General features: G+C 38.2%; 1 protein-coding gene and 1 long non-coding RNA gene across 2 annotated transcripts in view; one reads left to right on the top strand and one right to left on the bottom strand.

Moving 5' to 3' along the window:
* The window catches only part of UGGT2 (UDP-glucose glycoprotein glucosyltransferase 2), a 209427-nt gene that overhangs the window by 30740 nt on the left and 163940 nt on the right, over positions 1 to 14747 (bottom strand). The window contains exons 28-31 of the mRNA XM_072135438.1: positions 14145 to 14303; positions 10082 to 10167; positions 5558 to 5642; positions 4700 to 4785 (exon numbers count right to left, since the gene is read on the bottom strand). Of these exons, the coding sequence (XP_071991539.1) occupies positions 4700 to 4785; positions 5558 to 5642; positions 10082 to 10167; positions 14145 to 14303 (416 nt within the window). The remainder of the gene's footprint in view (positions 1 to 4699; positions 4786 to 5557; positions 5643 to 10081; positions 10168 to 14144; positions 14304 to 14747) is intronic.
* On the top strand, positions 1733 to 14734 carry LOC140118055 (uncharacterized). Its single transcript, XR_011853128.1, has 3 exons — positions 1733 to 1780; positions 2099 to 2291; positions 14575 to 14734. It is a non-coding gene; the product is annotated as an uncharacterized lncRNA (long non-coding RNA).

The raw sequence follows: 14747 nt of genomic DNA on the forward strand, positions 1-14747 counted from the left end.
TATTTTTTTTTTGTTTTTTTGAGTGGCGTTACTGTGCATTTTTGTGACCTTCAAGGCACATGTATGGAAGTAAGTAAGGGTCAGTTGTACTTTGATTTGCACTTTGATTTGTATCTTTTGACTAGCAAAGATACACTAAAAACACTGCAACAGACACCCACAAACTTCTTAACACACTGACATAGGTGCAAAAAAGAAAACAAACAAGTCAAAAATAAACATACATGTCTCCCGATATCTCACAAAATTCCAGCCCTCCTAGCTTAAAGGACTGACGCATAAGCATGAAACTATTAAACATAAGAGGAGATCAGGTGCTGGAGCATGATGAATTACATAAACATAACTTGACCTCTGTCTGATGTAATGGATGTGCTAGACTTTCAGACAAAGATTTACTAATTCAGATGAGCTTGATTGTTACAATAGGCGTATGATCTACCGGTAGGAGTTGTAATCATTTTTAGAATTCCTGGGAAACTTTTTGAGGTACCTTAATTTTTGTATTTACTTGTCTCATGTCCATACATTCATGTGAGCCCACATGACGGTGATCGTTTATTATTACAAACGGCATAAATAAGGATTAATAATATAAGATATTACTAATTTAGCCCATAATAGGACTTTAACATGTCAACAGTTTATTTTTCCAATTTTAAAATTACTACAATATCCTTAAAGAAACAAGTAAAAGCTTAAAAACATTATTTTGGGGACAATCCAACCAAAACAAATGATATCTTTCCAGACTATAAATATTGGTAACTGATACATGCTTCGTAGTAGAGTTTATAAGACTTTATAAGAGCAATCTCTCCATCTACGCTTCTTTTCCTGTCGGCAAAGAGAATAATAGTCCCTTGATAAAAGTAAATACATTAATTTGGTTAGCGGTGAAGCTGTTCATAAGGCAAGGAATGTAAATCTGAGACTTTAGGTGACAGAAAAGTAGGCAGTGATATTAAATGAAAACATTCCTGGCTAAAAATAATTTAATTCTAGATGATTTTTAGTTATTTTTAAAATGGATGCATATTAATGCTTGCTTACAGCTGAAGTTTGATATTTTGTTACATATTTAACATTTTAGTGTTCCTTTGGAGCTTTTATTTGATCTCCCTTTCACACTACCACCAGAGGCACCACAAGATAGAATCACCTGGGGCAGAATTACTGGGGTCTCATTCTAATGGTGGCTATGGGTTTGGATCCTCACCAATCAACATGTTATCCAGTGGATAGGGGATAACTTCCTAGGTAGGAACAACCTCTTTAAGTCTGGTTATTAGTAATGGCCAACTTAATTAAGTTTAAAACTTAAAAAAAAAAATCCCTTCAGTCCCAAATGCCTGCTCTATCAAAAATGAAAAAAGTTAAAGGGGTATTCCAGGAATCAGCATAATTCATATACAAGTGGACACTCAAAATATAAGCTAATGTGTAATTAGTTATTTAAAATTTTGCTCCCCTTAGCAGAAAATGCTGATGACATGCACTGTATTTAAGAATTAAAATGCTACTGGCCCTTTAATCAGTCCGTTAATTTCCTCTGCGCGGTCCATCTCAGAAAAGAAGATGGCCGCTGGTCACATGTCCACATCACATGTCCTGTACCTGCCTGGGCAGGGTCATGTGATCACCACTACGTTTGGCTGTTGTTGGTTGGTTGCAGTGCATCCAGTATGGTCAGTGTTGTTGTGATGGCAGTTACACATCATTACTATGGTAACAGAGCAAGAAAACCTGTTAGATCATCACTGGGAGCAGAGCATAAATGGTAGGAGGAGTTACTGAGAACTAAAGGATCATGGAACATTTTGTAAATCATATTATTTTAGCTACGTTTTGTGACTAATGACATTGAGTATTGTTGTATTCATTTATTTATATCATCATGGGTTTTTGTGTCAGACGTTCATATTCCCTGAATACCCCTTTAATTGTTTGTGGTGAACTTCTAACAGAAAAATACATGCAAATCACCACTTTTTGCCATTTTGCCACACAGGGAATACCTTCCCCAAAATGGAATCTATAAAATAGTCCACATCTGTGTTATCTGTTAATTTTACTACATCTGGATTTTTTTTTCCAGATTACCAATACATTGCAAGGAATATTAAATACTGAGACAAGGAAGTACAATTTGTCCTGCAGACAGCAAGCCCTGAAACAGCTCTATAAACTCAAAAAAAAGTTATGTCTTTTGGATGGAGGGGAGTGAAAACGGAATCACAAAAACAAAAAAAAACGGCTGTGGGATCAACGAGAAACTTCAAGCACCTATGGTATATCATCTCACAAAATAGCCATGCTTTAAGCACTTCATAAGCTTTCCAGATACAAATCTCCTACAATTTCTTTGTATATTGCATTTTAAAGATAATATTTTTTTATATTTGCAACAAGAAAGACTGAAAGATCACATGATCATAATTATTTAGACCCTTTGTTCAGTGTTGAGTGGATGCAGCTTTTGAACTAGTATTTAAAAAATGGCAAAAAGCTTGCCATCTTAGGCTTTTTTTGTACAGCCATGAGTCTTCTTGGGAATAATGCAACACGCTTTTTATACCTGGATTTAGGTATCCTCTGCCATTCCTCCTTGCAAACCCTCTCCAGTTCCCTCAGGTTGGATGGTGAACATTGGTGGACATCCATTTTCAAGTCTCTCCAAAGATGCTCAGTTGGGTTTAGGTTAGGGCACTGGCTGGGCCAGTCAAGAATAGCCACAGTTATTCTGTTGTCTTGTTGGTGAACTTTCGCTCTGAATCTGAGGTTCATTGCACCCTGGAAGAAATTTTGTACCAGGATATCTCTGTGTTTTTTGGGATTGTATTTGGCACGTGATGAGCAGTGGCTGGTTTTCTCTACACATAGCGCTTAGAATTAACACCAAAAAGTTCAATCTTCGTATTCTTTTTGCAAAATGTATGTGGGCTTTCATACATCTTGCACTAAAGAGAGGTTTCCGTTGGCACACACTGCCATAAGGCCCCAACTGGTGGAGGGCTACAGTGATAGTTTGTGGAAATTTCCCTACTACATCTCTGGAGCTCAGCCACAGTGATCTTGGTGTTCTTTTTTACCTTGGCCACATCTGTGCCTTGCCACAAATCTGTCTCAGGGCTCCTTGGGCAGTTCCTTATATTTCATGATTCTCATGAGTTTTAACCTGTTTGTTGAGGTCTAATATAGACAGGTGTGTACCTTTCATAATCCATTCTAATTAGTTCAATTAAACACAGCTGGACTCCAATGAAGGAGTAGAACCATCTCAAGTAGGAAATAGACAGCATATGAGTTAAATATGTCACAGCAAAGGGTCATAATAGTTATGACCATGTGATATTTTGGTTTTTCTTGTTTAATAAATTATCCAAAATATCTACATTTCTGTTTTTTATGTCAAGATAGAGGGCAGTGTGTACAATAATGAACAAAAAAAACTTTTTTGATCTTACTAATTGGCTTCAATTAAACAAAGAGTGAAAAATGTTAAGCGGCCTGCATACCTCCTGTACCCACTGTAAGTGCTTCATAAATTGTTTCTCCTATATATAGTTCCACAAATTTTGGGGAACTATATAGGTTCCCCAATTGATTATACATTCTGCACTGCCTGAAATGATTACATACAGCACCCTGTAATTCTTTAATTAAGGGTGTGTACATAACAAAGCGCAAAATGCATTAAAACTGCATATACAGCATATACCATAGGCCCCGCACATGAAACCCAGCAGATAGGACACACTGCCCCAACAGTATATAGGTAGTTCAGCACACACTGCCTTCCCTATTACATTCGTAGCCCAGCACACACTGCCCACAGCACATAAAAAAAAAATCACTCACCTGCCAGGGCCCTCAAGCAGCTCCTCTTTTCCCTGGGATTCCACAGCGGTAGAGCGGGCAGAGTCAGGTCAGTGCACTCTACCTGTGCACACACTATGATGTGACATGACGCCATAGTGTGTGTGAGGGCTGTCCATTCTACTGCTGTGGAATGCTGGGGAGAAGAGGAGCTGCGTGGGAGTACCAAAGGCGAGTTATGATTTTATTTTTTAATCACCCGCCCCACCTGGCCCTAATCAATGTAGTGTGCACCTTTGACGCACATAACACTGATTGAGGACTGGGAGTAGGACTGCTGGTCGGGCCCCCAGTAGTGGCCATCTTCTGGCCGACCCAGGACTGCAGTCTGAAAATCCCTATGTGGGCAGTCATGTTCCTCTGTAACGTCGTACAGAGCTGGAAGGCCAGAAAAGTCATATAAGAATAACAGGTCAAAGCCTGTAACCTCTAGTATATTAAGAAGCATGTTGCATAAATAGAAATTCTCTCTAAATTGCTGATTTACTCTTAATTTACTCTAATGATTTCGTAGCTGGTAGATGCCCTTTGACACTAAGTCCATCCACATTATTTATAGTTACATACATTATCTATAAATATCTGAAAGGATCTCGTAGATTATTCATGTATGCCTTAGGTTTACATGATCAAATTGTACTGGCAAGAAAAATATGTATTGCTGATGGGGCAAGTACAATAAAATAAGAGTTTAGTAACTTAAAGATGAAATTCTTTGAGCACAAAAAAAGTTACAGTACATCTCCCCAATAAAACCCATCGCCATCACAACTGTATGTAGCTTTCCGTTTCATTTAGTGAGATTGACAAATCCGAATACCTCATAATTGAATTCCACAGCCCTGTCTTCTCTTCTGGCTCACTGCTCAGGAGATCTGCATGTATTTGATCAGGCTTCTTCTGTACCTGGATAGCAGAGTAAAAGCATCAACCTGTGCTTCCCATATGGAAATGTAATTTGCTAAAACTCACTTTACTATTAGGATGTTGAAGCTCTCACAAGCAATTTCTTGACTTACATTGACCTTTACTAGAAAGTAAAAAAAAAAATCTTGATGATTTACTGTTATATTGCGTTTTGTTTTTCTCTGAATCTGGAAGGTCATTCAATGACATTAACAGTTGCGCAGAATGAATATGAAAACTAAAAATAAAGATGACTTTCTGCATCTACAATTTCTTATAACTATAGAGCGAGAGCTGAACTTTAAATACTAGTGCTAAACTTACTTCCTTTTTTAAACCGTAAATTTTCATGTGGAAAATATTGGTAGAAGGGAAATATATAGATTTCTCTCATCAGCAACAAGCAATCTATGCCTATAAGTTATATAATGTTTAATTTTTTTGATCTTAGTTAGTTTAATAATAATTTGGAGTGCCTATATTATTTCAGGACACTTCAGGGGACTTTTTCTCATATTCTCCTAATTATTGTGGATAGGGAATAACTGTCTATTGTGCCAAAACAACTTTAGGAAATTGAAGGCATTCTATTGCAAAAAAGTCAGTTTTGATATTGGGTACCAGTCAGGTACCACTAGATGCATAGATACTTTGTGTACTTGACTATTTAAAAATTTTTGTGCAGACTGAATACATGCAAACAGAAAAATAGAAAGTAGTAGTACTAATATATAGCCAAGAGAAAGCCTTAAAATTGATGTTGTCTACTCACATGTACTTTAATTATCTTGCTGTTGAAGTTGCCAAGTACCACAACCACCTCCTCTTGATCTGGTGGTGAATCAGTTCCCATGTGCCTAGGACATGATGAAAGCAACAAAGTCATACTCCTGGCAGGGTTATACACTTTTCAAACATGAATATACAGGACTTTTAGGAGTTCTGTTGTGTAATGCACTCGGCTAGCCAAACTGAAGGAGCATAGATCCTAATAAGCTTTCCGCTGTGTTCCCCCCTATTGGAGATACACAGCAGCATTAAAGGGGGTAGCCCATGATAGAAAGTTCTCAAATTTGAATCCCCTAGTGATGTATACAAAATAAAATATAATGTTTAACACCCTTTCTTTACAACTTTACTTAGTTTTAGCTCCTATAACTCAGAAATGGTCACTTAAGACACTTCAGGATTCCTCTGTGCTATGAAAAGCCGTATGCTGAGAATGTGCTTAGATTATCAGGGTACAAGTTTTTCTACACTTTTATTTAGCTTCTGAATATTCTACTAGTATCAGACACATAGAAAGAGAGATGAGACAGGTCATAAATGAGAGCTGATGAGATCCATAAGATGGATAGAAAACACAATGACACTCTCAGCTCTGCTATATGCAGCTCTCCCAGATAAAGAACTTATCTGTCTGTAGCTAGTAGAGTAAGTCTCTACACACTGCTGCTTGCCAGCAGGAAGTGCCTGACTTCTGACCTCTTAGTAAATTTGAAGGGTTTGTCCACCGTTGGCTCCTGATTTCCCCATGTTTGACTAGGTTAGACCAAGTATTATCTGGTATAAAATCAGGGGTAGTCTCTGCCATTTCTTGGCGGAGACTGTAGAAATTTCATGGGGAAGGTGTTGTTCACACATCCTCCCAAACTCCTCCTTGCCCCCAACTATTCGACTCTAAATCTTATCAAGCTCAAAGTGGCATGGGGGAAGCAAGCAGTCTAATGAGTATAAATTGTAAATTGCTGCAGGACTTTAATTCAGCAGTGTAATACAGTAATAGTGAAGTAATGTAAACTATGAGGAACATTTATCAGGACCTGTACATTAAAGGCCTGAGATAATAGCAATTACTTGGGAACCACCAGTAATTATGATTATTTTTCCCTCCAGACCACCTCCACACCAAGAGGGTATGAAGGAGGCGTGAAGGGGGTGCGACCAGCTTTAGCCTGTAAAGGTCTCTGTGTTTTTTTTTAACAGTTAACATTATTAACAATACCCTGGAGCAGTAATGGCGAAACAGGGACAAAGTTCCTAAACTGTAAACTGTTATTTAAAAAAAACTCAAATTTTTAATTCATCATGGAAAATCCTAAGTAAATGCACAAAAGACGAAAGGAAATTTTAATCCAAAAGTAGCAAGCAATGATCACTGTTAATTTTTAATATATAGTTTAAAATATCATTTTAAGGTGATCTTTTTCAGAATTCATTTCATCAAGGCAGTTTATGACAAAAAGGCATGCAAATGAAAGGACAAAGGTAATATTGGTGTCAATTTCCAGACTATAGATCAAAAGTGTGTATTGACTGTCTGCCAAATTCCTGTCTATTATCCTGGCATTAAATATTTACAATCCTGCTCTGAATCTGCTTAAACCTGAAATGCAGTAAAATAGCTGCCGTTTTACAAATAACAGTGCTGTGTGTTGTTTTCAGATACCTTATTCAGCTCTACCGATCAGAGTCAAATTATAACCAAAAATAGTGTTATAAATATTGAGAACTTGTAAATATACATATAATAAACATATACACATTACAACATCTTATGGATAACAATTTTAAACCTAGTATGTCTCTTATAAAAGGTCAGTGCCAACATCACCAAATGCAAACATGCAAAGTATACTATATATACTCGAGTATAAGCAGAGTTTGCCGACATCATAGCCAACTTTAGGTTATCCTACCTGGCTTTAGAGGGGGCGTGTCCTGCTTGGCCAGTCCTCCCATGTGCTCCTCCCCACTTCATGTGCCTCATCCTATAGCACTTCATGTCATGTGACCAGGGTGATGTCACCTAAGGTCCTTTACCCAGTAACCTTTGTAAAGTCAACCCATGTTTGTATTTGATCACATGAAATCACAACACATGAAGTGGGGAGGAGCACATGAGAGGGGCTTGTCAAGCAGGGCAGGGCCTCTGATGCCAGGAAAGATAACATAAAGTTGATTTAAGGGGAATGTGAGAGAAACATTTTTTAGCTAAAAGAAGGGTGTAATTTAGTTAATAGGGCCCTATGGGAACCAGTCAATAGCTGGATTTATGAAAAATGTGGCAACAGATTCCCTTTAACCTCTTAGCACATTTGGACAAACAAGTACGTCAGGAAATGTGATCTATTTCTGGATCTGAGTACATGTACATTTGTCTGTTTTTATAAATACTTGCATTTCTATGAGCAAGAGGTCCTGCCTGACTGGAAACGTTTAAAAGACAAAACTAATTTAATTTTAATTAGATACCATTAAAACAAGTAGGACTAGTCCTGTGGAGTATGTAAATAATTATTCTTTTCAGGCATTGGCCAGCAGTATTGGACTAGTACAGTGGTCCTATCTTCAGGACAGCCCTATTATGGGAATTGTATTGCACTGTCCCGATTGTGCGAGCCACAAGTGGTCTATAGTAAAGTGCTTTTAGTAGCTTCAATAGACCTAAATAAAGGCGCTAATTTAAATATAAATATTGCTAGTTACACCTAACGCGTTTCTGCATCCCATCATTTGCATTAGGATGCGTCCTCAGAGGTGCTTACTATTATATGATGGAACTATTAGATATTTTGTAATATCCCTAGCATTCCCCCCGCGGCATTGTAGCAGGCCGTCACGCGGCCGCTACATGCTGGGGGTTATAAACGGTTAACTCCGCCCATTCCCAGGAATCGGTGGGGGGCGTATGTAAAACCCGGCTCCAAGTTGATCAGATACTGATTCAACTAACGGTCCGTCGCGTCCAGGATCAGGCTATAGCAACTTGACACATGATCCACCGATCATGTGACACCATGTGACGCATCCCCGTTACGCGGTGTAATGCGACACACTGGTGAGAGGAGTCCCGCGCGTCACACAGACCCAGGAACCCAGATAAGGTGGGTAATCCTGATCCTGGACGCGACGGACCGTTAGTTGAATTAGTATTTGATCAACTTGGAGCCGGGTTTTACATACGCCCCCCGCCGGTTCCTGGGAATGGGCGGAGTTAATCACTCATAACCCCTCAGCATGTAGCGGCCGCGTGACGGCCTGCTACAATGCCGCGGGGGGGAATGCTAGGGATGTTACAAAATATCTAATAGTTCCATCCTATAATAGTAAGCACCTCTGAGGACGCATCCTAATGCAAATGATGGGATGCAGAAACGCGTTAGGTGTAACTAGCAATATTTATATTTAAATTAGGCCAATGTAAACCACTAGCGCCTTTATTTAGGTCTATTGAAGCTACTAAAAGCACTTTACTATAGACCACTTGTGGCTCGCACAATCGGGACAGTGCAATACAATTCCCATAATAGGGCTGTCCTGAAGATAGGACCACTGTACTAGTCCAACACTGCTGGCCAATGCCTGAAAAGAATAATTGTTTACATACTCCACAGGACTAGTCAACTTGTTTTAATGGTATCTAATTAAAATTAAATTAGTTTTGTCTTTTAAACGTTTCCAGTCAGGCAGGACCTCTTTTTTGTTATTTTGCAATCTTAGTGAAGCGTATACCTATCTACATTATAAGTGTGTCTTTGTACCATTTCTATGAGCAAGAGCATTCTGGATCATATTTCTGTATGATCCATTAGATATATTAATTACAGTAATTAATGAGCTTTAAGCCATGTGGATGTCAGCAATTGGGGCGAGTCCCTGCACAGTTTTATTTTGTCCAAGTAATGCTGACTGGTTACTAGTTATTTTCCTTTATATTTCCTTTAAAAAAAAAAAAAAAAAGCATATAATTAATACTATTAAATTTAATTAATACAAATTAATAAGAAACTAGGTTCATTTTTGCAAGTCTGTATCAACTGCCATATGCCGAAATACAGTATATGGTAGGATTGATCAGATCCACTAGGGTTAAAGTATCTTGGGGGGAGGGGGGAGAAAACATGAAATAAAAGTGAAAAAAAGGTTAAAAAAAATCACCCGCTTTCCCTTGAAATCATATAAAAATAAGCCAAAAAAAACCATGAACAGGTAAGGTATCACCGTGTTGCAAAAGTTGGCATTTCGCAAATGGGTAATCAAAATGTTGTAATCGTGGTAACTACATATACTACATTTTTATTTACAATTCATGGTCTATATCATTGAATAATAAATACTAACACTATAAAGTACAATTTGATCCTAAAGACAGCTCTGAAAAAAAAAAAGTTATGGAGGTGGGGAGTGAAAAAATTAAGGCCTGGTCACTAAGGGGTTAAATGTCAACAGTAATAGTAAATTAGTCTACACAGAAAACATTATAAAGTTATACTGTATGGACAAAAATACTTACAAGACTATATGGTAAATATCTTCCGATCTTCCTTTACGAAGACGTAACAACCATGCCCCTGGATTTGCCTTCAACTGGAAATATCCCTATTGGTTAAAAACAAAAGCGCAGAAGTAAAATATCAACGTCTCATCGCGTAGGCCATGTTTGATTTATAAATACATCTCTTATTATTTTACTTCTAACACTGAAATGCACGTATTCAATAAAGAGCTTTTACTTTCAAAACAAAAATAAAAAAATAAAGTACATATACATTCATGCTCCATCAGCAAACCAGATCCGAAGTGTTGGAGTGACAACACAGAAATTCAGATATCGCAGACACAACACAGCATTGGATAAAACACTAAGAACCTTAACAATCAGGCACCTCTCATTTGGGGGAAGGTGCCTTTTGTAACCAGGAGCCATACACTGATTGTTAAAATGTTTATGTATAAATAATGAGATGTCAGTACTACACATAAAATCCAGTTAACCATGATCCCAAATGAAAAAAAGTAAGGACACCCAACTTACAAATGACCCTAAGTTACAGACGGACCTCATTGTCCACTGCGACCTCTGGTGAGGCTTTCTGGATGCTTTATTTTAGTCCTAGGCTGCAATGATCAGCTGTAAGATCTGTAATGAAGGATTTTTGATAATCTTTGTTCCCATGACAGCACAAAATTTAGAAAATCAAATTGTCACTGGGACAAAAAAGGCCTGGAGCTAGAATCAGAAAATATACAATTCCAACTTACACACAAATTCTTCTTAAAGAACACCTTTCAGCTAAAAAAAGGATCTGTTTATACTAATGAAAAACTGTCCCTGGCCTTCCATTTATTCCTAAATTATTGATCTAGCAGAACATACAGAAAAGCTCCGCCACACAGCGGTCTGGCGTATTAAGGGGGGCGTCCAGGGGGTGGTGACTGCAGGTTCAAGCCTGGCACACACTGCAGTCGCCGCTGGCATCTAGCATAGGAGGGGCGGAGAGACAGAAGAAGGGGGGTGCCTGGACTGCCACCTCATGAAAACGCTGGACCGCTACCACGATATGGCAGGCCCAGTATATTGCCTGCAAGCCCCTGTAGTATATAGCCTGCCAGCCCCCTGCAGTATATAGCCTGCAGCCACCTGCAGTATATAGCCTGCCAGCCCCCTGCAGTATATAGCCTGCCAGACCCCTGCAGTATATAGCCTGCCAGCCCCCTGTAGTATAAAACCTGCCAGCCCCTGCCCCCCAGTACACAGCCTGCAAGCCCCTGCCCCCAGTATATAGCCTGCAGCCCCCGAATAAAATGTTAAAAAAAAAAAAAAAAAGCTGTAGTCTCCTTCTGACACCGCCCCCCCCCCCTGCAGGTCCTCTTCTATCCATTGCGGCTCCGGTACTGGCTCATTGTCCGTCGCAGACTTCATGACGTAAGTTGCTCGCCGACATCATACTGTGTGCCGATGGCACCGCACACATTAGAATGTCGGCATGTGGCTGACATCACGATGCCTGCTACGGACCCGGACACAGAACCGATGTTGGGCCACGATGTATGGAAGAGGACCTGCTGGGAGGAAGTCAGAAGGTGAGTACACTTTTTTTTCTTGACTCGAGTATAAGTCAGGTTTTGTGCAAAAAAACTCGGCTTATACTTGAGTATATACGATAGTGGTTTTTTTTCTTTTTAAATATTTTTATTTCAGATTGTATAATACGAAAATAGAATCAATCATACAAAGCATTACATATTCTTTACACTTATACATCAGAGAAAAAGAAGAAAGAAAAGAAAAAGGAAGAAGAGAAAAGAAAAACCCAATAATCATTACATAAATGCTATTCAATATTCAAGCCTTAAATAATTATTTAATCTTAGTAGGCCGCTTTTTTTTCCCTTCCCCTTAGTTTAACTACCCTCTTTATCCCTTTAACAAACTTGTTAATCTTCTATTTGCTGCCCAATACTGCCACTTTTGGTCCAATTCCTCCACATCAACACACCGTATTCTGACAAACATAGTTCTGTCCTCCAGATTTCATTAACTCTGAAGATTACATCTTGAATTGAACTTCAGATTGTAGACTTCAAATTTCTAATAATAACTGCCCTGGTCACATAACATATCCTGTTTAACACCCATAAAAATTCAGTATACTCTTTTAATACACAAGTCGGAATTGGGTTCAATAATAACTGTATTGGGGATATTGCTACTGTCCACTTCCCCATCCTTCTAATCAGTGATATAAGCTCTTCCCAAAACCTCACTATCTTTGAACACTTCACACCAGGTTTGGCTGGTGGGTTACAGCCACACCAACAAAAGCAGGAATATGCTCGATTGATGATAGCCAGTCTGCTTGGAGTCATATACCATCTTGTTTGCAATTCAAAAAAATTCCTAGATGATTCCTACATATAAAGTTTTCAATGCCTGCCTGCACTCATACAACCAATCAGATAGCGGGAAGGTTAAATCCATTTCCTCTTCCCATTCCCATGCACCATATACCTCAGTTTCCCCTTCCATCCCAATCAATCCCCATATGCAGTGGAGATACCCCCTCTAAATTTATCATTATTTTTTATAAACATAACAAATTTTGTGGACTCTGTATGCAAGGATTTAATCCTAATGTATGTAAACCTCTCTGATTGCGGTAACTTACGCTAGTCAAAAGATGATATTTCTCTTGACTGTCTGTTACTATGCTGTATATCCATCGGTCATTTTTTATTATTCTGTAGCTGGACAGGCTCAGGGTTTGGGGCTGGGTAGGGAGGTGTTGTGTTGGTGGGCCTTATCATGTGCCCTACCCTCCCTTGGGTTTTTGTATAGAGGATTTTTCCTTTTTAAATGTTTTTATTGGTTCTTGGTTTTGTGTATAATACACCTATGTTGTTCATATTTAGTGGAATAAAGATTATCATTTTGGTATAGCACATGGCTGTTTCGTATTATTGCTTAACTTTTTTCATGTGTCCAGTTCTCTATCATCATGTGGAGTTCCTCCTTAATGATTTTGTAACATTAAATACAGTGGCAGTGGCTTGTTGGCCCCTTCTTTTATAGTGAGCACCTAAAGAACTGCCCTTCTTGTCCCCTTTATCTCTGATCAAACTTCTTTATGTGTGGTAAAAACTGAACATATGTACGATATATACAAAGGGCAAATTAGGCCCACAAAATAAAGAAGATATAAAATGTCATATTTTTGCATCATTCAATCGGCACTAAAGTCATTGTGGCTATATTTGGTGTCTGATGAAATTCCAACTGCTATCAAATTCTCTTATAAAGTAATGCATATAGAAGCAAAAAAAAAATGCATTTAAAGCGTAATTAAACTTTTAACAAAATAGCAATACAAGCAGTCCCCGACTTAAGGACACCCGACTTACAGACTACCCCTAGCTACAGACAGACCTTTCAGACACTGTGACCTCTGATGAATCTCTCTGAATGCTTTACTTTAGTCCCAGGCTGCAATGATCTGTAATGTTAGCTTTATGTCTGTAATGAAGCTTTATAAATAATCCATTGATAGTCCTTCCCATTACAGAAAAACATTTTGAAAAACCAATTGTCACAGGGACAATTTTTTTTTACTCTGGAGTTTCAATTATAAAATATACAGTTTCGACTTACATACAAATTCCAACTGTACAAAAGTAAAAAACTTAAAGAACCAGTATTGTATGTAACCTGGGGTCTACCTGTAATCATTAGTGCAAATGACAAAAGTAATCTTTGTACTATTCTTTATTAAAGAAACATCTTCCCATGCCCTTCTTTTCCTCTGCCTTTCTAGTTTGTATGAATCAGCTTTCTGTCCTGTATCTACAAACAGCTGAAAGATAAAGGAGCCTGATAATGTTTCTACATAACCTCTTATGGACATTGGCCCACATTTATTAAACCGTTTGCTAATTTAATTTTATAAATATGAAAGGTGCTGTGAGTACTTAGTAAATCATCACTTAGCATACTGGAGTATTCAGGCAAGTCAGGGTAACAATGTCCACCAATTTAAGTTTCAACAATTACGCTGCATTCATAAACAATACATACTCACCAGGTTAGCCATAACTATTGTGTCTACCATTACTGGATCATTCCTCATCCCAAGGGTGAACTGAAGACCACGAGGTGGTTGTCCGGTTGTCACATCAAAACAATGTCCCTCCAGTAAAAAGTATTCCAATTCATAGTTTGCTGTAACAATGCCCTCTATCTGAAAAACAAAAGTAGTCAGTATGTTACAAAATTTTCCCTAAGGGTTATCTGTAAAATCCATGAAGTTCTGCACATTTAAGTTTTTCCTCTTACAGGCAAGGAAATATGAATGTTAGAATCTGATTAGTTACACAATGACACTTATTTATTGCTTTGCCTTTAACATTGGGCTATTACAACTGTAATGAAACAAAAGTGGAGGATTTGGAAAATATTGTTAACATTCATACAACCTGCAGATGTCACATTTGAGATTTCTTTTTCAATAGGATTAGTCAGCAGAAAACTACCAATCATATAAAGTTAACATCAGGAGAACATCTGGATGAATAAAGTGTACTGCATGCCCACAAAAACGCATAAGGAAGAAATAAAAAGACAATGGCTGTAATTACAACGAATAGTGAGGTTAATAATCCTGCTAAAGAAGTGCTTTTATGAT

The sequence above is a fragment of the Engystomops pustulosus genome, chromosome 2, assembly GCF_040894005.1.
Source record: "Engystomops pustulosus chromosome 2, aEngPut4.maternal, whole genome shotgun sequence".
In the NCBI taxonomy this organism is placed as follows: Eukaryota; Metazoa; Chordata; class Amphibia; order Anura; family Leptodactylidae; genus Engystomops; species Engystomops pustulosus.